We start from the raw sequence: 23,683 nt of genomic DNA on the forward strand, positions 1-23,683 counted from the left end.
AGCATCTTCACAAGGTCCTTTGCTGTTGTTCTGGGATTGATTTGCACTTTTCGCACCAAAGTATGTTCATCTCTAGAAGACAGAACCCGTTTCCTTCCTGAGCGGTATGACGGCTGCGTGGTCCCATGGTGTTTATACTTGCGTACTATTGTTTGTACAGATGAACGTGGTACCTTCAGGCATTTGGAAATTGCTCCCAAGGATGAACAGGACTTGTAGAGGTCTACAGTTTTTTTTCTGAGGTCTTGGCTGATTTATTTTCATTTCCCCATGATGTCAAGCAAAGAGGCACTGAGTTAGAAGGTAGGCCTTGAAATACATCCACAGGTACACCTCCAATTGACTCAAATTATGTGAATTAGCCTATCAGAAGCTTATAAAGCCATCACATCATTTTCTGGAATTTTCCAAGCTGTTTAAAGGCACAGTCAACTTAGTATAAACTTCTGACCCACTTGAATTGTGATACAGTGAATTATACGTGAAATAATCTGTCTGTAAACAATTGTTGGAAAAATTACTTGTGTCATGCACAAAGTAGATGTCCTAACCGACTTGCCAAAACTATAGTTTGTTAACAAGAAATTTGTGGAGTGGTTGAAAAACGAGTTTTAATGACTCCCACCTAAGTGTATGTAAACTTACGACTTCAACTGTATTATCTCCAATGCATTTTCTTTGTACATATGAAAGCGGTCTCGAAAAGCTATTCCATCAGTCATTTAATGGATTACTCCTATCCACAAGAACTCGTCTGGCTGGCCTCTGTAGTGCATGTTGGTCTTCATTTAGATATTTCAAATCGTCCATGCTCCCTCACAAACAAAACTAAGCAGAAGTTAAACCTGCCTCTTTGAAGGATTCATTTCCTCTTTTAGTCCTGGAGTAGCTCTAATCCTCCCTCTTGCAATCGGCTTTGTTTAAGCCAGAACAGGCTAAATCTACAACTATTTTACGATAAGACTGTGCAAGTCGCTTTGAGTTAAGACAGCTCAAACAGGCATTTTAGTCTGGGACTAGGCTTAAGCCTTGTCTGTGATACCAGCCCTAGATTTAATAGGGCAGATGTAAAAATGTAATGTTATATTCTTAAATATTGTAAAATTAAAATATTCTCTCAGCTCACCCTGCTAGAATGTTGATGATGACAGTACAGCCTACCAGGAAAGGCACCATGGGACTTTTGCTCTTTGAGTTAACTGCCCCTAGCAACACTACCATGGAAACCAGGCACGTAATGGCAATCTCTCCAAAGATTTGCCCCCGCCAGCTGGTCCTCTGATTGGAGGATGGTAAACGCTGCTCCAGTGGCGTTGGTGTAGTTCTCCTTTGATATCATCTGAAGGACAGTATACAATGTCAACTGCTGACCTACATGTTGCAGGTGCTAAGCACAGCAGGACACCACTTCACATTAGTGACAAATCTATTCATAAAAAGTGCTAGGCCTACACATATAATGAATTGATTGATTTTCTTAACTTTATAAGCATGCCTTTCCTTAACCTTGTATCCAGGCTCAAAGAGAGCCGGCTGGTGGAAGAGAATGTCCTTTCCGCTATAGAATTATAATTTGTTCTCCATTTGTACCACTGTAACTGCTCATTAGAGGTTACCGCAGGTGAATATTAATAACTCAACTGACCTTTGACATGACAGCTCCCCGCACCCCTCCTATTAACTGGCTGATAAGGTATGGGATGACCATGAACAGTTGCATGCCGCCACACAGTTAGATGGTGAAGGGAGGGTTGAAATGGGATCCATTTCATGGAAATGTTAGGTTCTAATTCTCAGAGTAAAAAACTCAACGGACCTTATAAAAGCTTAACCAAGTTTATTCTGCCCAAAGGATCAATACAGCTGCATTCAGACAAAAACTCAACACATTCCAAGCTTCCAAGGTACACACTATATACCTTCCTCCTATAACCCTTAACTTCTGGTGTAGACCCTCTAAACCTCAGCACTCCATTGTAACGACTGTCGTCGGTGGAAGAAGGTGAGGACCAAGGTGCAGCGTGGTAAGTGTTCATGATATTTAATAATAATCAAAAAACTGAACACTGAATAACAAAACAACAAAGAAACAACCGAAACAGTTCTGTCTGGTGCAGACACACAAAGACTGAAAATAACCACCCACAAAACCCAACAGAAAACAGGCTACCTAAATATTGTTCCCAATCAGGGACAACGATTGACAGCTGCCTCTGATTGAGAACCATATCAGGCCAAACACAGAAATAGAAAATCATAGAAAAACGAACATAGACAACCCACCCAACTCACGCCCTGACCATACTAAAACAAAAGACAAAACAAAGGAACTAAGGTCAGAACGTGACATCCATCAGTGACATGAATAAGTATATTTCATACTCTCAGAACCCAACAAAAATAAAAGCCTGAGCACTGATTTAGTTATTCAAATTAAATTCTATTGAATTATTTCTGTCTATAACAAACAATTTTTCATACATACATTTTATCTGAAAATTTCAATTCCAAAATATATATATTTTTGAGTGAACCAAAAATGGTTATCTGCACAGCATACCATTAGCTTCTGCAACCAAAGCTTCAAGTTGCAAGAAAAAGCCAGGTGAGTTAAGATCACACAGGAAAGATCAACCAGGTCAGTACAGATGAGTCCTACCTGATCTGATCCATGCATGCCACCATGACGGCAACTGCCAGGCCATGGACCAGCGCCGGCTGTACCATGCCTGCAGACTCAACGTTCTCGATTACTGACACACACACGAAGAAGACGAAGAACATGGTGCCCACCACCTCTGACAGGCAAGGCTGGATAATGCGCTCAAACATGTTGGGAGGCCGAACCTTGGGAGACTTGGTGCTACTCATCAGTCGAGTCTCCCTCATCCAGCTCCATTTTCTCTACTCCCATCGCGTCTGTCTGGTCTGACTGGACCTCAAGAGTCTGACTGAGTGTCTGGGATACAAGTGAACAACTTATGATAGTGTCTTGAAATTTATAATCACTGGTGATATTGTCTTATTGCCCCACTGACAATAAACCTTGGATATTTTAGCCATATTCTAGTCAACACTTTCTGACAGAGGCTGTTCATACTAGTTCAACAAAGGACCTCTTAGCCTGAAGTCAACTTCAATTGCTAAATTGGCAAAGCTAAGGCGAACAGAGTTTAGAAGTGTATTGATCAAGGTCATTTTAGCACTATCTCACAGTTAAATGGGAGGACATTGGCAAGGTTGTCTACTCACAATGTTTTCTATTTTGACATGCACTACATCTCATTACAAAATCATGGGCATTAATGTGGAGTTGGTCCCCCATTTGCTGCTAGGCTTTCCACTAGATGTTGAAATATTTGCTGCGGGGACTTGCTTCCATTAAGCCACAAAAGCATTCGTGAGGTTGGGCACAGATGTTGGGTGATTAGGCCTAGCTCGCAGTCGGCGTTCCAATTCATCCCAAAGGTGTTCGATGGGGTTGACGTCAGGGCTCTGTGAAGTTCTTCCACACCATTCTCGACAAACCATTTCTGTATGGACCTCGCTTTGTGTACGTTGGCATTGCCATGCTGAAACAGGAAAGTGCCTTCCCCAAACTGTTGCCACAAAGTTGTGGAAGCACAGAATTGTCTAGAATGTCATTGTATGCTATAGCGTTATCATTTCCCTTCACTGGAACTAAGGGGCCTAGCCCAAACCATGAAAATCCCCCTTAGACCATTATTCCTCCACCAAACTTTTCCGTTGGCACTATTCATTCGCTCAGGTAGCGTTCTACTGGCATCCGCCAAACCCAGATGGTGAAGCGTGATTCATCACTCCAGAGAATGGTCCAATGGTGGCGAGCTTTACACCACTCCAGCCAACGCTTGGCATTACACATGGTGATCTTAGGCTTGTGTACGGCTGCTCGACCATGGAAACACATTTTAATGAAGCTCCCGACAAACAGTTCTTGAGGCATGCACAATGCTTCTTCAGATGCAGTTTGGAACTTGGTAGTAAATGCTGCAACCAAGAACAGACTATTTTTACACGCTATGCACTTCAGCACTCAGTGGTCCAGTTCTGTGAGCTTTTGTGGCCTACCACTTCGCGGCTGAGCCAATGCTGCTCCTAGACGTTTCCACTTCACAATAATAGCACTTACAGTTGAGCAGGGCAGCTCTAGCAGGGCAGAAATTTGACAAACTGACTTGTTGGAAAGGTGGCATCCAATGACAGTGCCACGTTGAAAGTCACTGACCTCTTCAGTAAGGCCATTCTACTGCCAATGTTTAGTCTATGGAGATTGCATGGCTGTGTGTGTCACGACTTCCACCAAAGGTGGCTCCTCTCCATGTTCGGGCGGCGCTCGGCGGTCGTCGTCGCCGGTCTACTAGCTGCCACCGATCCCTTGTCTGTTTCGTTTGGTTTTGTCTGAATTGTTGTTCACCTGTGTCTAGTTTAGGTTAATCAGTGGGTATTTCATCTCGCCCTACCCTCTAGGTTTTGTGTGGGATTGTTTTTGTATCTGTCATTGGTTTGGGTTGCGTTTTGTTTGTTCTGTTGAACAGGTGTTTTCACGGGACTGTTTTCCACACGTTAGTTTAGTCAGAGGAATGGTTTCTTCTGTGTTCGACTGGACTGCGCTCCTGTTTTTTAGTGGCTGCTGTTGTGGTCCTGTGCCTGTTCTTTTGATGAACTTGTAAATAAACGCCCTTCTTGCAATTCTTACTCTCCTGCGCCTGACTCCACACCCACCTCTCCTAGGGAGAATATGACGGTGTGCTCGATTTTATAKKSCTGTCAGCAACGGGTGTGACTGAAATAGCTGAATCCACTAATTTAAAAGGGTGTCCACATATACAGTACCAGTCAAAATTTGGACACACCTACTCATTCAAGTTTTTAAAAGTAAAAAAAAAAACTATTTTCTACATTGTATAATAATAGTGAAGACATCAACACTATGAAATAACACACATGGATTCATGTAGTAACCAAAAAAGTGTTAAACAAATGTTATATTTGACATTCTTCAAAGTAGCCACCCTTTGCCTTGATGACAGCTTTGCACACTCTTGCCATTCTCTCATCCAGTTTCATTTCAATTAACAGGTGTGCCTTGTTAAAAGTTAATTTATGGAATTTCTTTCCTTCTTAATGCGTTTGAGCCAATCAGTTGAGTTGTGATAAGGTACGGTTGGTATACAGAAGATAGCCCTATTTGGTAAAAGACCAAGTCCATATTATGTCAAGAACAGCTCAAATAAGCAAAGAGAAACAACAGTCCATCATTACTTTAAGACATGAAGGTCAGTCATCCGGAAAATGTCAAGATCCATCAAGCACTATGATGAAACTGGCTCTCATGAGGACTGCCACAGGAAAGGAAGACCCAGTTACCTCTGCTGCAGAGGATAAGTTCATTAGAGTTACCAGCATCAGAAATGGGCAATTAACTGCACCTCAGATTGCAGCCCAAATAAATGCTTCACAGAGTTCAAGTAACAAACACATCTCAACATCAACTGTTCAGAGGAGACTGCTTGAATCAGGTATTCATGGTTGAATTGCTGCAAAGAAACCACTACTAAAGGACACCAATAATAAGAAGATACTTGCTTGGGCCAAAAAACACGAGCAATGGACATTAGACCGGTGTAAATCTGTTCTTTACTCTGATTAGTCAAAATTTGAGATTTTTGGTTCCAACCGCAGTGTCTTTGTGAGACGCAGAGTAGGTGAACGGATGATCTCTACATGTGTGGTTCCCACCGTGAAGCATGGAGGAGGTGTGATGGTGTGGGGGTGGGGGTGGCTTTGCTGGTGACACTGTCAGTGATTTATTTAGAATTCAAGACACACTTAACCAGCATGACTATCACAGCATTCTGCAGTGATACGCCATCCCATCTGGTTTGCGCTTATTGGGGACCATAATTTGTTTATTAACAGGACAATGACTCAAAACACACCTCCAGGCTGTGTAAGGGCTATTTGACCAGAAGGAAGAGTGACGGAGTGCTGCATCAGATGACCTGGCCTCCACAATCACCCGACCTCAACCCAATTGAGATGGTATGGGATTAGTTGGACAGCAGAGTGAAGGAAAAGCAACCAACAAGTGCTCAGCATATGTAGGAACTCATTCAAGACTGTTGGAAAGCATTTCAGGTGACTAACTCATGAAGCTGGTTGAGAGAATGCCAAGAGTGTGCAAAGCTGTCATCAAGGCAAAGGGTGGCTACTTTGAAGAATCTCAAATATAAAATATATTTTGATTTGTTTAACACTTTTTTGGTTAGTACATGATTCAATATGTGTTATTTCATAGTGTATGTCTTCACTATTCTTCTACAATGTATAAAATAGTCAAAATAAAGAAAAACCCTTGAATGAATAGGTGTGTCCAAACTTTTGACTGGTCCTGTGTATATAGTGTATTTTATGTTTGAGACAATGTTAATGGCAGGGATGCATGGCAAATGTGAAAACATTAAAAACATTTTTAGATATTGTCAATAAATCTTGTCAATTTCTGCTCTTTTTCACACCAGTATCACAACTTGCACATCATCATCTGCACATCTATCACTCCAGTGTTAATCTGCTAAATTGTAATAACTTTGCTACTGTGGCCTATTTATTGCCTTACCTCCTCACGCCATTTGCACACACTGTATATAGACTTTTTTTTCCTATTGTGTTATTGACTGTATGRTTGTTTATTTCATGTGTAACTCTGTGTTGTTGTTTGTGTCGCACTGCTTTGCTTTATCTTGGCCAGGTCGCAGTTGTAAATGAGAACTTGTTCTCAACTAGCCTACCTGGTTAAATAAAGGTTAAATATATATATATTTCTTAAATAAAAAATCATATATGCATGCCAGTTGAAGTATGATTTTGAATTTATTTTATCAGTCAGCGAGTTCAATGCGTCTGTTGAGTTCAAAAAGTTATTACACCACCTATAGTGTAATAAAATAGTAAAAACGATTCATGTTTTCCATTAAAGAACTTTGAACCAAACATAAACAATGATTGACGGATTGAATGYCCAGACGTGACCATAGGTTTGAATGTACTGTACTTATGCAAATTGTTTTTGTTATACAGTACAGTTCAAAACAATATGACGTGTACGACAAGATGTGAAATACAAAAGTTCTGCAAGCTATAAAGGGAAATACAATATTTTGGAAGACAATGCCCCATGTCTCCAAGATAACACTTTTACTTCAGAACAAGCCGTGTCTTCTGGTCTCCAAACAACAACCTGTGTACAAAAATAAGAATTCAATGATAGTAAACAATATATGAATTACAATGCGATGAAGAAATACTCTCCTACTGACTGTATAGAGTATGATGTATGACAGGCTGAAACAGTATGGAAATGCAGTGCCATTTTATTGCCTCTAAGGTCACAATCTATGGTAGAAGGGTAATACTATCTATAAATAGGTGAGTAATGAAGGCTGGGTGTGCTGTATCCTACCTGACCAAGCTGCCAGTGATAAGGGCCCCTGCAACCGGTCCCACCCAGTAGATCCAGTGGTACTCCCAGTAGTTAGCCATCACTGCAGGGCCAAACGCCCGCGCTGGGTTCATACACCCTCCAGATACTGACCCGCTAAAAGACCAATGGGACAAACACATCTGGTTTCTATATTGATCGAACAATGCATTACATCAGATCAATATACGTAGTTAGTAGAATTAATCGTTATCAGACAGGCAGTGATGTCATCAGGCAGGCAGTGATGTCAATGGCAATGTTCTCTTTATTCCTGCTGTGTCATTTCTTGTTATTGTCAATAATGGCAAAGCAGGAATAGTATTGGACTTGTTCTGCCATGAACCCTTGTCATTTCAATACACCATCTACCATGACAGGTCTCCATAGATTTGCTCAGCCCTTACCCAGCCAGTATGTTAGCAGTCACAGTGAGCCCAATGCAAAGTGGGGCCAGTGGGGTACGGGTCCTGCCGTTGACGGCCCCCATACAGACCACAAGGGACAGGAAGAGGGTCATGACCATCTCTGCTACAGCGGCACTGCCGATGTTGCCGCTGGTTTTAACCACGTTGAACGCTCCCCCTGCTGCACTGTCATAGTTGATGATGGAGTAAACTGCCTGTGGAATATCACAACATCTGTACGATTAGATTGGTATTAGATTGGGGTTTTATTGTTTTCTTTATTAGGATTAGATTGTGGTTTTATTGAGATTAGACTGGGGTTTAATTGAGATTATATTGGGGTTTTATTGGAATTAAATGTGGGTTTTATTGGGATTAGATTGGGATTAGATTGGGATTCTATTGGGATTAGACTGGGGTTTAATTGAGATTATTTGGGGGTTTTATTGGAATTAAATTAGGGTTTTATTGGGATTATATTGGTGTTTAATTGGGATTCTATTGGGATTCTATTGGTATTCTATTGGGATTCAACTGGAGTTTTATTGAGATTATATTGCGGTTTTATTGGGGTTTTATTGGGATTATATTGCAATTTATTAATGTTTTTTTGGGGGATCCAAATGCTTGTGAATGTTTTTTAGACCTATTTTAATATCCAAGCTATTGACATTTTGATATTAAGAAAACGGCATATGGAGACTGGCTCTCACACAAGTTTGTTTGCTATCATTCGAATCAGTTAGATTGTTTGTTACATTGCGTTATGGTAACTTGGTCCGGTTGGTTTCATATTGCCAAACGTCAAATTAACTCAAATGCGTAGACTACGCAAAACTATGTGTGATGCAAGTAATTTGTTAAATGAACAAACATTCTCACGTTAAATACATCTATGATCATATGGAGCATCACTTGTGTGTACCTATCGTCATATTGCACTTGCTTTGTAACATGCGGTAGGAAATAGCACAATAGCCGCTCTGTAATAACTGCAAGGTGCTGTTAAAAGGGGAGACTGGGTGTAACGGCAGTCTAAGTCGTCCTCCTCATCGGACGAGGAGAGGCGAGAAGGATCGGAGGACCAATTTGCAGAGTGGTAAGTTTCCATGGTAATTTATTGAACATGAAAACAATACACGATACAAAACAATAAACGAACATACCGTAACAGTCCCGTGTGGCGAAACACTAACACAGGAACAAACACCCACAAACCACACGTGAAACCCCGGCTGCCTAAGTATGATTCTCAATCAGGGACAACGATTGACAGCTGCCTCTGATTGAGAATCATACCAGGCCGAACACAAAAAACCCAACATAGAAAACACACATAGACAACCCACCCCAACTCACGCCCTGACCATACTAAATACATACAAAATAAGGGAAATAAGGTCAGGAACGTGACAGAACCCCCCTCAAGGTGCGAACTCTGGGCGCATCACCTAAAACTCTAGGGGGGTCGGTGGGCGTCTGTCCACGTGGGGCTCTGGCGCGGGACGTGGACCCCACTCAACAATGTTTTGTCGCCTCCTTAATCGCCCCCGTGGCTCTTATGAGCGGCGATCCTCGCCGCCGACCTTGGCCTGGGAACCCTAGCCATGGGTCCCAAATGGACAGGATACTCCGGCAGCACCGGAGTGAAAGGCAATTCCGGCATCGCTGGCTTCACAGGCAGCTCTGGCAGATCCTGGCTGACTGACAGCTCCGGCAGGTCCTGGCTGACTGACAAGCTCCGGCAGGTGCCTGGCTGGCTGCTCTGCGAGCTCCTGGCTGACGGCTCTGGCAGCTCTGGCGGCTGAGCTTGGCGCTCTGGCTGGCTGCAGCTCCTGGCTGGCTGGCTCTGCAGCTCCTGGCTGGCTGCTCGGCAGTACTGGCTGGCTGGCTCTGCAGTCCTGGCTGGCTGGCGCTATGGCAGCTCCTGGCTGGCTGGCGGCTCTGCAGCTCCTGACTGACGGACGGCTCTAGCGGCTCCTGACTGACGGACGGCTCCAGCGCTCCTGACTGACGGACGGCTCTGACGGCTCAGGACAGACAGGCGGCTGCAGATGACGCCGAGCAGGCAGGCAGCTCAACTCACGGGCAGGCAGCAGCTCAGACGCAGCGCTGGGCAAGCAGGCAGCTCAGACAGCGCTGGGCAGGCAGGCAGCTCAGACAGCGCTGGGCAGGCAGGCAGCTCAGACAGCGCTGGGCAGGCAGGCAGCTCAGACAGCGCTGGGCAGATGAGAGACTCTGGCTGCGCTGGAGAAGAGGAAAGCTCTGGCAGCGCTGGACAGGCGGGAGCAACTGTAGAGAGAACCCGAAGAGACAGCCTGGTGCGGGGGGCTGCCACCGGAGGACTGGTACGTGGAGGTGGCACCGGATATACCGGACCGTGAAGGAGTACCACAGCTCTTGAGCACCGAGCCTGCKCAACCTTACCCGGTTGAATGTTCCCCGTAGCCCTGCCAGTGCGGCGAGGTGGAATAGCCCGCACTGGACTATGCTGGCGAACCGGGGACACCATTTGTAAGGCTGGTGCCATGTACGCCGGCCCGAGGAGACGCACCGGAGACCAGATGCGTTGGGCCGGCTTCATGGCACCCTGCTCGATGTCCAACCTAGCCTGGCCAGTGCGGCGAGGTGGAATAGCCCGCACTGGGCTAAGCACACGTACTGGGGACACTGTGCCCTCCACCGCATAACATGGTGTCTGACCAGTATGACGCCCTCTCACTCCACGGTAAGCACGGGGAGTTGGCTCAGGTCTCCTACCCGGCTTAGCCACACTCCGCGTGTGCCCCCTCCCCCCCCAACACATTTTTGGGTCTGACTCTCGGACTTCCAACCGCGTCGCCGCGCTGCCTCCTCATACCAGCGCCTCTCTGCCTTCACTGCCTCCAACTCTGCCTTAGGACGGCGACACTCCTCTGGCTCTGCCCAGGGTCCCTTTCCGTCCAGGATCTCCTCCCAAGTCCATGCGTCCTGTGTCTCTTTCCACTGCTGCTGCTGTCCTTTCCTACTCTGTTTGGTCCTTTGGTGGTGGGTGTTTCTGTAACGGCAGTCTAAGTCGTCCTCKTCATCGAACGAGGAGAGGCGAGAAGGATCGGAGGACCAATTTGCAGAGTGGTAAGTTTCCATGGTAATTTAATGAACATGAAAACAATACACGATACAAAACAATAAACGAACATACCGTAACAGTCCCGTGTGGCGAAACACTAACACAGGAACAAACACCCACAAACCACACGTGAAACCCCGGCTGCCTAAGTATGATTCTCAATCAGGGACAACGATTGACAGCTGCCTCTGATTGAGAATCATACCAGGCCGAACACAAAAAACCCAACATAGAAAACACACATAGACAACCCACCCCAACTCACGCCCTGACCATACTAAATACATACAAAATAAGGGAAATAAGGTCAGGAACGTGACACTGGGGCTGGTTCTCTCATCATGGGTTGGTTGAATACGGGAGACTGGGGCTGGTTCTCTCATCATGGGTTGGTTGAAGTGGGGAGACTGGGGCTGGTTCTCTCATCATGGATTGGTTGAAGTGGGGAGACTGGGGCTTGTTCTCTCATCATGGGTTGGTTGAATACGGGAGACGGGCCTGGTTCTCTCATCATGGGTTGGTTGAAGTGGGGAGAATGGGGCTGCTTCTCTCATCATGGGTTGGTTGAAGTAGGGAGACTGGGGCTGGTTCTCTTATCATGGGTTGGTTGAATAGGGGAGATTGGGCCTGGTTCTCTCATCATGAGTTGGTTGAATTGTGGAGACTGGGGCTGGTTCTCTCATCATGGGTTGGTTGAAGTAGGGAGACTGGGGCTGCTTCTCTCATCATGGGTTGGTTGAAGTAGGGAGACTGGGGCTGGTTCTCTCATCATGGGTTGNTTGAAGTAGGGAGACTGGGGCTGCTTCTCTCATCATGGGTTGTTTGAAGTAGGGAGACTGGGTCTGCTTCTCTCATCATGGGTTGTTTGAAGTAGGGAGACTGGGGCTGCTTCTCTCATCATGGGTTGGTTGAAGTAGGGAGACTGGGGCTGGTTCTCTCATCATGGGTTGTTTGAAGTGGGGAGACTGGTGCTGGTTCTCTCATCATGGGTTGGTTGAAGTTAGGATACTGTGGCTGGTTCTCTCTTCACTGTTTGGTTGAAGTTAGGATACTGGAGCTGGTTCTTTCATCATGGGTTGGTTGTCACAGTACTTAGCCTATTTCTCCCAATCTGGAGTGTGCTGTGTAGCCTAGTAATTTTAAGGTTAATATGTGCAACTTCTTTGCAAGAGGTCATCCATCTTGCCAATTTCTAGCAACATTTCTAGACATTGATGAGCAGGGGTTGTGTGTTTTGACATTGTAAAACCACGAGGATATGAACACATAACTAAACACTTTCCTGTAGGTAAAGTCCCCCCTTATCTCAGCTCGCTGGTCACCATGGCAGCACCCACCTGTAGCACGCGTTCCAGCAGGTATATCTCTCTGGTCACCCTCAGAACCAATTCTTCCTTTGGCCGCCTCTCCTTCCAGTTCTCTGCTACCAATGATTGGAATGAACTAAAAAAATCTCTGAAACTGGAAACACTTATCTCCCTCACTAGCTTTAAGCACCAGCTGTCAGAGCAGCTCACAGGTTACTGCACCTGTACATAGCCCATCTATAATTTAGCCCAAACAACTACCTCCCCCCTACTGTATTTATTTATTTATTTTGCTCCTTTGCACCCCATTATTTCTATTTCTATTTTGCACATTCTTCCACTGCAAATCTACCATTCCAGTGTTTTACTTGCTATATTGTATTTACTTCGCCACCATGGCCTTTTTTTTGCCTTTACCTCCCTTATCTCACCTCATTTGCTCACATTGTATATAGACTTGTTTTTCTACTGTATTATTGACTGTATGTTTGTTTTACTCCATGTGTAACTCAGTGTTGTTGTATGTGTCGAACTGCCTCGCTTTATCTTGGCCAGGTCGCAATTGTAAATGAGAACCTGTTCTCAACTTGCCTACCTGGTTAAATAAAGGTGAAATAAAACACCTTGTTATTGGATTTTCAACAATGCAGAACTAGTAATTTATTTTTATTTTTTAAGTTTACAATTTTAATTGACAAAATAAAGACAAATGTACCTGGTTGCACAGCCGTTGGCCAAGATAACTGCGGACAAACACTTTGTGTAGCCATCAATGAACTTACTGCACCATTCTACTGGCAATTTGTCCCACTCTTCAGCAGCAAAACGCTCTAATTCTTCAATGTTTGATGGGTGCTCTCCACCAACGTCTGTTTTCAGATGTCAACATAAGTTTTGGATGTGATTCAGATCTGGAATCTTCACTGGACACTCCAGAAGAGTCCAGCATTTCTTCTTGAACCATTCCTTGGGGCTCCCGCGTGGTGCAGCAGTCTAAGGCACTGCATCTCAGTGCTAGAGGTATCACTACAYACACCCTGGTTTGAATCCAGGCTGTATCACTGGCTGTAATTGGGAGTCCCATAGGGCGGCGCACAATTGGCCCAGCGTCGTCTGGGTATTTCTGGWGTAGGCCGCCATTGTAAATAAGAATTTGTTCTTAACTGACTTGCCTAGTTAAATAAAATATTATAATAATACTTATGATATGTGTTTGGGGCCTTGTCCTGCTGGAAGACCCACAACCTTCAATGGAGACCCAGTTTTTGGACACTGGGTTGAACATTGGACTACAAAAAACCTTGATAATCTGCTGAMTTCATGATGCCTTGTGCACGTTTAAGGGAATATTTTTATTCTGTATAGGCTTCCTTCTTTTCACTCTGTCATTTAGGTTAGCCACAGTTGGACTCCAATCAAGTTGTAGTGACGTCTCAAGGATGATCAAAGGAAATTGGAAGCACCTGAGCTTAATTTGGTGTGTCATAGCAAAGGGGTGTGAATACTTATGTAAATGGTTATTTCTGAATTTCATTTTCAATAAATTTGCCAAAATGTCTAAAACATGTTTTCACTTTGTCATAATAGGATATTGTGTGAGATGGGTGAGAAAACATATATATTTAATTGATTTTGAATTCAGGCTGTAACACAACCAAATGTGGAATCAGTCAAAGGCGTATGAATACTTTCTGAAGGCACTGTAGCCATTCTCCTGGTTTGAAACTGACTGGGAAATGCTGACTATCATGTTTATTCTTGCATTATAAACATCTGTGTTTAAGATGAGAAKACRTCTTGGCAAATCTAAATGCCTAATGTTTAAGTTTTGAACACTGATGTTTAGGTTATAAACACGTCATGTTTCATGGTTTTACAAGGTATATGAGGTGAAGATAAAACAAGTCTTGGTATTTTCATTGTTTCAATTTTAGGAGTAGGCTATCTGTGAACAATGAATTGATATGGTTGAAAAGAGGAAAGGGAGAGCTGTAGTCTATTTCAAACTGATTTCTAAATTGTTGCTTGGACAAGACATGGAAATTAGGATCATAGGTAGGGGCACAACTATGGTTAGGGGGGGCATAACCTCGCGGGGGTTCTGTGTGGGACTTTGTTTGGCCATCTAAAGCTKATTTCCTGCATTTCTACGCAATCCAATATGTTGTGTCTATTTAAAACAAAAAGTAAGCAACAATGCCCACAGTCATCAAGCTAGGTGAGAGATCATTATTAAACATGTTTGAGTGATTGATTGTCCYTATTAAGACATCCTCTGATGAGGTGTATGTATGTCTGTAATAAAGCCCTACTGTAGGGAAAACCTCGTTCTGATTGGCTGTGCTTGCGTCCCCAGTGAGTGGGCCTATGCCCTCCCAGGCCRACCTATGGCTGTGCCCCTGCCCAGTCATGTGAAATCCATAGATTAGGGCCTAATGTATTTATTTCAATTAACTTATTTCCCTTCATGAACTGTAACTCAGCAAAATCTTTGAAATTGTTGAGTTTCTATTTTTGTTCAGTATAATTCARGTCATAGGCCTCATAGTACTGTAGAGCTCTTTTTACTTGGACACATTATAGCTGGATAGCTCCGTCCTGTCCCTAAGGGTCCACCGCCCTGCAGCGCCCCAACCCAACACACCCCACTCAGCTTTAGGATCTTAGTGAAATATTCATTATTGGTTTTCGGGTGTGTTAGGCCAAGGCCAGAGTGACAACCCACAGGACGGCAGACCGCAAGTGCCAGGACTGAGCAGCCCAGCAGCTAGGGATTGCTTTAATAGATATCTCCTCTGACGTGGGCATGTTATCAAAACAGATTCCTTTTGTCGTACTGTATTCCACATAAGGCCTCCAGACCTTATGAAAGTTGCCCAGTATACCATTAATCTAGTAATACATCAAATCTAGTGATACATAACTTTTTTATTTTTTTATTTCACCTTTATTTAACCAGGTAGGCTAGTTGAGAACAAGTTCTCATTTGCAACTGCGACCTGGCCAAGATAAAGCATAGCAGTGTGAACAGACAACAACACAGAGTTACACATGGAGTAAACAATAAACAAGTCAATAACATGGTAGAAAAAAAGAGAATCTATATACAATGTGTGCAAATGGCATGAGGAGGTAGGCCATAATCGCAATAATTACAATTTAGCAATTAACACTGGAGTGATAAATCATCAGATGATCATGTGCAAGTAGAGATACTGGTGTGCAAAAGAGCAGAAAAGTAAATAAATAAAAACAGTATGGGGGTGAGGAGTAAATAGGGTGGGCTATATACCGATGGACTATGTACAGCTGCAGCGATCGGTTAGCTGCTCAGATAGCAGATGTTTAAAGTTGTTGAAGGAGATAAAAGTCTCCAACTTCAGAGATTTTTGCAATTCGTTCCAGTCGCAGGCAGCAGAGAACTGGAAGGAAAGGCGGCAAATGAGGTTTGGCTTTAGGGATAATCAGTGAGATACACCTGCTGGAGCGCGTGCTACGGGTGGGTGTAGCCATCGTGACCAGTGAACTGAGATAAGGCGCACTTTACCTAGCATAGCCTTGTAGATGACCTGGAGCCAGTGGTCTGACGACGAACATGTAGCGAGGGCCAGCCGACAAAACGGATGGCACTGTGATAAACTGCATCCAGTTTGCTGAGTAGAGTATTGGAAGCTATTTTGTAGATGACATCGCCGAAGTCGAGGATCGGTAGGATAGTCAGTTTTACTAGGGTAAGTTTGGCGGCGTGAGTGAAGGAGGCTTTGTTGCGTAATAGAAAGCGGACTCTAGATTTGATTTTGGATTGGAGATGTTGATATGAGTCTGGAAGGAGAGTTTGCAGTCTAGCCAGACACCTAGGTACTTATAGATGTCCACATATTCTAGGTCGGAAGTCCAGGGTGGTGATGCTAGTCGGCGGTGCGGTGCAGGCAGCGAACGGTTGAAAAGCATGCATTTGGTTTTACTAGCGTTTAAGAGCAGTTGGAGGCCACGAAAGGAGTGTTGTATGGCATTGAAGCTCGTTTGGAGGTTAGATAGCACAGTGTCCAAGGAAGGGCCGGAAGTATACAGAATGGTGTCGTCTGCGTAGAGGTGGATCAGGGAATCGCCCGCAGCAGAGCAACATCATTGATATATACAGAGAAAGAGTCGGCCGAGAATTGAACCTGTGGCACCCCCATAGAGCTGCCAGAGGACCGGACAACATGCCCCCGATTTGACACACTGAACTCTGTCTGCAAAGTAGTTGGTGAACCAGGCAAGGCAGTCATTAGAAAAACCGAGGCTACTGAGTCTGCGCGATAAGAATATGGTGATTGACAGAGTCGAAAGCCTGGCCGGGTCGATGAAGACGGCTGCACAGTACTGTCTTTTATCGATGGCGGTTATGATATCGTTTAGTACCTTGAGCGTGGCTGAGGTGCACCCGTGACCGGCTCGGAAACCGGATTGCACAGCGGAGAAGGTACGATGGGATTCGAGATGGTCAGTGATCTGTTTGTTGACTTGGCTTTCGAGACCTTAGATAGGCAGGGGTGACGATTTCTGCCATCCATTGTGACATTGTGGGAGGATAACCAACCTTCCAAATAATGGCAATGCATTTCTTAGCTGCTATAAATGCTTGATTACACTGTTTCTTCTGATAACAGTCTCATGTATCAACATTTCCAAGCAAACATAAACAGGGAGAAGGGAGAATCTGTAGACATGCTGACATAAAATAACATATTCTTTGCCAGAATTCAGCCAGCCTTCACAAGACCATAACATATACAAATATGTCCCCTTTTGTGTTTTACCCCTCCAGTAGAGAAATTACATTTCTGAGTCCATGATATTCAGTTTCACTGGCATATAGTATGTTCTATAGATGGTCTTAAACCGCAGTAATTAATGTCTGAGATTATATGAACATGACATGGCATTCAAACATATCTGTATCCATTCATCATCAATTACTTATATCAGGTCTTTCTCACATTTTTGTTTTACATGTTTTGTGTCAAACAGTTTGGAAATCAACTTTTGGGCGTTTGTCAGACTGCCTTAAAATAGTTTCAATCTTTGAAGCATCTGGCTTGTCCACAATTTCTGCACAAAGACAATAAAGTGTTGCATCTGCAAAAATTCACCTCTGCAAAATTTCACCTCAGCTCCGTCACAGACTGGTCTTCCCTGGCTGCCTGACCCTGCCGAGACCCCCTTCACCATTTGATACTCCTAAGATGAGTCATGACAAAGAATTACCTTAGTGTAAATGTATACATTATATTATCCAAGAATAGAATCAATATTTCAATAATTGAAATTACTATTATTCCCAGATCCCAGACTGTAGCTTTAAGCTTAAACTGCCGTCCTGTAGCTACTGTAGGTATACCCATCAATTCAAGATGGAACTTTGATCATTCACTGAATATACTGCAAAATTCATCTGAGCTCTGTAGACTGGTCTTACTTGGCTGTCTGACACCTGCTCGGACATCTGTCACCATCTGATCCTGCCAAGACATGATGAGAATAGTGTTGTGTACTGACTGTGCACCATGACAGTGAAGCATGTAGAGCAGTTTATTACTGTGTTTATGTGAAAAGTAGGGGATTAGCTAGGGAAACTGACAGCTCAATAACGTTACATTGCRATACTGACTAATAAAAACTGACATTGCACTGAAAAAACATCAGAATATCAGTCTTCAATCGTTTGGCCGCTGGTTTCATGATTTGATTCAGGTCTAGTGTGATTGAGGCAAAAATAATAGCTAATGTTAGCCAATATTTGGCCAGCTCTCTCTCTAATGATACATCAACTGGTGAAAGCTAGCCAAGTTAATATACTTCTGTTGAAACAGGACAAAACAAAYGCTACAAAACATTTCCATACAAACAACATCTGTTAGATAATAATAGTAACCATCTCATATCGCTATCTGCAAGATAACTAGAGTCTAGAGCTGACCTGGTTGTGGTTAGTTAGCTACTAGCTAGCTAATTAATTCACCTCAGTCGAGAGGGGATGAAACATTATCTAACGTTACATGTCAGTTACACTAGTTAATAGCTCAGCACTGGGAATAACCACTAGTTAACTTTTTTTTCTATTAGGTTAAACAGCAGTTACATCAGTCAACTAAAGAGTAGACAGTTTCTGCTCTGCTTGCTTGCACAACTCGGAGAAAAAGCGCAACACACTGACAGCAGCTGCCTCTGTTCAACTCTCCTGTGCTGGTCCAGCCAGCCTTCCAGAGGCTTTGCCTTTCACAGATCCTGTCTGCCCGCTTTATGGTGTCTGCATGGTCCTAAATCCAACTGACTGAAAACTCCAAACAGCCTACCCGACCGCTCTGAGGTGTCCTCATAGGTCCTAAAGAATTYCCTTATTTGGTATCACATTGCAATGACAAAACTGGAGGGGGGCACAAAAGTGCAATTTCAGAATGTAGGGGGGACATGACCCCCCTGTCCAAAGTGAAAGTAGCCTTTATGCTAAATTGGGAATGATTATATAACAAATTCTACCTACAAGGTTTAAGCTGTTGAATTGTGTTATGAATATTGTTCTATCAAAATCAATATGACTATTTCTAAGACTGTAGGCTAAATGTCTTCATTTCCAACAGACAGTGTGTTTAATGGATAATAACTCCAAAAGGGTGTACATTTTAACCCCAAGACCTAGCTGACCAATCTCCAGTCCATGGTGAAGGAAGTTTCTGATGAACTCCACCTTTCTTAGTTAGCTGAAATCCATACTTTTTCCAAAAATGTTAAGGAAATACCACCGACTTGTTGACATTCAATTGGCACATGCTCATTTACGCTGAGTTGCCATTGTAGAGCAACAGCAATGAGCAAACAGTCGGTGGTTGTATTTGATTATTGTTTTTAGAAAAAGTATTAATTTCAGCAAACAAAGAAACGCAACTACAGAGGACAAACAGAGGTACAAGGTAAACATTTCATAAGTATTTTTTCGCCCAAGTATTGACCTTGGGCGAAACGATGTAGTAGGAGCTGAATTCCACAAAGCCTGGTCTCTGCTCCATTCCATTGGTGGAGTTCATCATAAACTTCCTTCACCATGGAGTGGAGTTTAGTCAGCTACCCAAGACCCTGCTTTCTTGTTTAATAAGGCTAGGTGGCACTATTTTCACGTCCGGATGAAAAGTGTGCCCAAAGTAAACTGCCTGCTACTCAGGCCCAGAAGCTAGGATATGCATATAATTGGTGGATTTGGATAGAAAACACTCTAAAGTTTCTAAAACTGTTAGAATTATATCTGTGAGTATAACATAACTTATTTGGCAGGCAAAACCCAGAGGACAAACCTTCCAGGAATATTCTTCTTTGAGGTCACTCTCTTTTCAATGAGTTTTCTATGTGGATCTAGATTTCTAAGGCACTTGCTTGCAGTTCCTATCGCTTCCACTAGATGTCAACAGTCTTTAGAAATTGGTTGATGTATTTCCTTTGAGAAATGAAGAAGTAGGGCTGTTCAGAACAAGGGTTGAGTCTAGTGTACAGTCGTGGCCAAAAGTTTTGAGAATGACACAAATATTAATTTTCACAAAGTCTGCTGCCTCAGATTGGATGACGGTAATTTGCATATACTCCAGAATGTTATGAAGAGTGATCAGATGAATTGCAAATAATTGCAAAGTCCCTCTTTGCCATGCACATGAACTGAATCCACAAAAAACATTTCCACTGCATTTCTGCAGAAGGCTTCAGGGTGCCCAAGAAAGTCCAGCAAGCGCCAGGACCGTCTCCTAAAGTTGATTCAGCTGCGGGATTGGGTCACCACCAGTACAGAGCTTGCTCAGGAATGGCAGCAGGCAGGTGTGAGTGCATCTGCAAGCACAGTGAGGCGAAGACTTTTGGAGGATGGCCTGGTGTCAAGAAGGGCAGCAAAGAAGCCACTTCTCTCCAGGAAAGACATCAGGGACAGACTGATATTCTGCAAAAGGTACAGGGATTGGACTGCTGAGGACTGGGGTAAAGTCATTTTCTCTGATGAAACCCCTTTCCGATTGTTTGGGGCATCCGGAAAAAAGATTGTCCGGAGAAGACAAGGTGAGCGCTACCATCAGTCCTGTGTCATGCCAACAGTAAAGCATCCTGAGACCATTCATGTGTGGGGTTGCTTCTCAGCCAAGGGAGTGGGCTCACTCACAATTTTTCCTAAGTACACAACCATGAATAAAGAATGGTACCAACACATCCTCCAAGAACAACTTCTCCCAACCATCCAGGAACAGTTTGGTGACGAACAATGCCTTTTCCAGCATGATTGAGCACCTTGCCATAAGGCAAAAGTGATAACTAAGTGGCTCGGGGAACAAAACATCGATATTTTGGGTCCATGGCCAGGAAACTCCCCAGACCTTAATCCCATTGAGAACTTGTGGTCAATCCTCAAGAGGCGGGTGGACAAACAAAAACCCACAAATTCGGACAAACTCCAAGCATTGATTATGCAAGAATGGGCTGCCATCAGTCAGGATGTGGCCCAGAAGTTAATTGACAGCATGCCAGGGCGGATTGCAGAGGTCTTGAAAAAGAAGGGTCAACACTGCAAATATTGACTCTGCCTCAACTTCATGTAATTGTCAATAAAATCCTTTGACGCTTATGAAATGCTTGTAATTATACTTCAGTATTCCATAGTAACATCTGACAAAAATATCTAAAGACACTGAAGCAGAAAACTTTGTGGAAATTAATATTTGTGTCATTCTCAAAACTTTTGGCCACGACTGTACTGTTGTGGTTGGGGCGCACGACCTGAAAGCTCGCTCCACTTTGTTTTCGTCTGGTATTGAACACAGTTTATCCCGTCTTAAATTTTATCGATTATTTACGTTTAAAAATACCTAAAGTTGGATTAGGAAAGTTGTTTGAAATGTTTGGATCAAGTTTACAGGTAACTATATTAGATACTTTGTAGTCATGTTGCGCGAGTTGGAACCAGTGTTTTTCTGGATCAAACGCGCCAAATAAATTGACCTTTTGGAGATAGAACGACAGAATTTATCGAACAAAAGGACCATTTGTGATGTTTAATGGACATATTGGAGTGCCAACAGAAGAAGATCTTCAAAGGTAAGGCATGAATTATATAGTTATTTCTGACTTTTGTGTCGCGCCTGGCTGTCACGTTCGTCTTCCTCCTCTTCTGAGGAGGAGTAGTTGGAAGGATCGGAGGACCAATATGCAGCGTGGTAAGTGTTCATCTTGATATTTATTTCAAAAGAGAACACTGAACGATCTATACAAAAATAACAAACAACGAACGTGAAGCTATCGAATAATAGTGCTGACACAAAACACTACACATAGACAATCACCCACAACCCACAATGACAAAACAGGCTACCTAAATAAGGCTCCCAATCAGAGACAATGACAAAAACCTGCCTCTGATTGAGAACCATATCAGGCCAAACACATAGAAATAGACAAACTAGACATACAACATAGAATGCCCACTCAGATCACACCCTGACCAAACAAAACATAGAAACATACCAAGCAAACTATGGTCAGGACGTGACACTGGCGGGTTGAAATGTGATTTTCATGTGTTTGTTTGATGGGGTGCTGTCCTCATATAAAAGCATGGTTTGCTTTCGCTGTAAAGCCTTTCTGAAATCTGACACTGTGGCTGGATTAACAAGAAGTTCATCTTTAAACCGATGTATAACACTTGTATGATTCATGAAATATTATTATGAGTATTTCTGTTTTTGAATTTGGCTCGCTGCTATTTCACTGGGTGTTGTCAAATCAATCCCGTTAATTGGCGCGCGAAGGGATCACTAAGAAGTTTTAAAAGAGTCTCTTATGATATAGATCTACCGTTGTTGAGAAATATACACATTAAGAAATGTGACAACCAGTCCCAGTCTTCCCTGCAGCTCCACTGGATGTGCTCATAAATGCACTGCTACTCACAAAATGTTTCAGAGCTATCAAGTTTTGACATTGCGTCAAACAAACAACACTGCGGGTCTCTGGTTATTTTCCTCTGTTTGGTCCATACTGCATTCTCACCTGCAGTGAAGCACACCACATACAAATGGAATCAGACAGACTGTACTTTTGAGCGAACCACGTTGTTTGGTGCGCACTGAGTGCGGTTCATATTTACACCTGTCCAAAAAAAACGAATTTAGGGGGTAATCACTCCAGAGTAAAAAAAATCCCCTGCTCTAAACAAACTTGATGTGAATGCCCCCTTACCTTTGCCAAGCCAGCCCCAGTCACCCCCCCCACTATCTGTGAGAGTATATACGGCCCCAGTAGGATGACGTCCAGTCCTCCACTGACGCACACACTCACAGACACAGCTGGGTTGAAGTGGCCACCACTGGATTCAGACAGAATAACATGTTTAGTACTTGCTACTGATACTCATGCATTAGGAAAGTCACACTGATAAGAGATTAATATACTTGTTATAACTAGAGCCCTACCGCTATGTTTTTTGGGTTCCGATACTGATTCCAATTTTGTGGGGGGGACAAAACTTACTAATGCCGACATACTGTTTTACAGCGAGGAAATTATAAAGTGTAATTTTCCACACGGAATTAGCATAAATTGGCATCCAAAAGAGTAATTGTCCAATAAATATGCTTCAAATGTTGATTTCATACATTGTAACAATAATGACACATCATAAGAATGGCCACACATGTTCAGATCAGCATGAGATTTCCTTTTCATCCTATTTATTGAATATCGGTTGTTGGTTGAGTTATTGCTGATACTGATACTGATAAAGCAGTAAAAGGGCCAATATCAGCCGATAATACCGATATATTGGTCAGACTCTAGTCATAGTAAATCTCAAGTCATGAGAACAAAATTATATTTAAATAATTAACAAAAACATAGTAAAACTTTCTGACCTCAGAGTGAGATGTTACCAGGTGCCAGCATGTCCTTACCTGATCTCTCCCAGTACAGCGATAACAATCGCCAGCGCCAGCCCATGAGCCAGAGCAGGCTGGATGCTCCCCGGAACGCCGGCATTCTCAATAACAGACCCGCATCCCACGAAGATGAAGAGAGTGCATCCTAACACCTCAGCCAAGCACGGCTGGATATATCTCTCAAAGGTGGTGACTATTTTCCTGGAGTTGACTACCCCTGAACCTGCCCCTGAGTCCCCAGTGTCAGTCCCAGCCACGGTGAAGAGCTCCGTCTTTGACTCTATCACAGACATATTGCTGACTACTGTTGCTCTCTGTGTCACTTACACCTGCTCTGTCAACTGTTCAGCCAGAGTGTGACACATGCACTGATAAGAGTGCAGACAGGACCGTCACATTACGGTGGTCTCAGGATA

General features: G+C 43.4%; 1 protein-coding gene and 1 pseudogene across 1 annotated transcript; both read right to left on the bottom strand.

The window, feature by feature from the left end:
- LOC111977981 (aquaporin-8-like) overlaps nt 1–3,927 on the bottom strand; it is a 22,477-nt pseudogene extending 18,550 nt beyond the window's left edge.
- A 2,951-nt stretch (nt 3,928–6,878) lies between these two features.
- LOC111978666 (aquaporin-8) lies at nt 6,879–23,683 on the bottom strand. The gene is made up of 5 exons (XM_024008864.1): nt 23,283–23,683; nt 22,573–22,699; nt 7,912–8,126; nt 7,487–7,621; nt 6,879–7,264 (listed from the first exon to the last, which is right to left on the bottom strand). The coding sequence occupies exons 1-5, from the start codon at nt 23,558–23,560 to the stop codon at nt 7,222–7,224; spliced, it is 798 nt and encodes a 265-aa protein (XP_023864632.1). The 5' UTR covers nt 23,561–23,683; the 3' UTR covers nt 6,879–7,221.

The sequence above is a fragment of the Salvelinus sp. IW2-2015 genome, linkage group LG18 (genome assembly GCF_002910315.2).
Source record: "Salvelinus sp. IW2-2015 linkage group LG18, ASM291031v2, whole genome shotgun sequence".
In the NCBI taxonomy this organism is placed as follows: Eukaryota; Metazoa; Chordata; class Actinopteri; order Salmoniformes; family Salmonidae; genus Salvelinus; species Salvelinus sp. IW2-2015.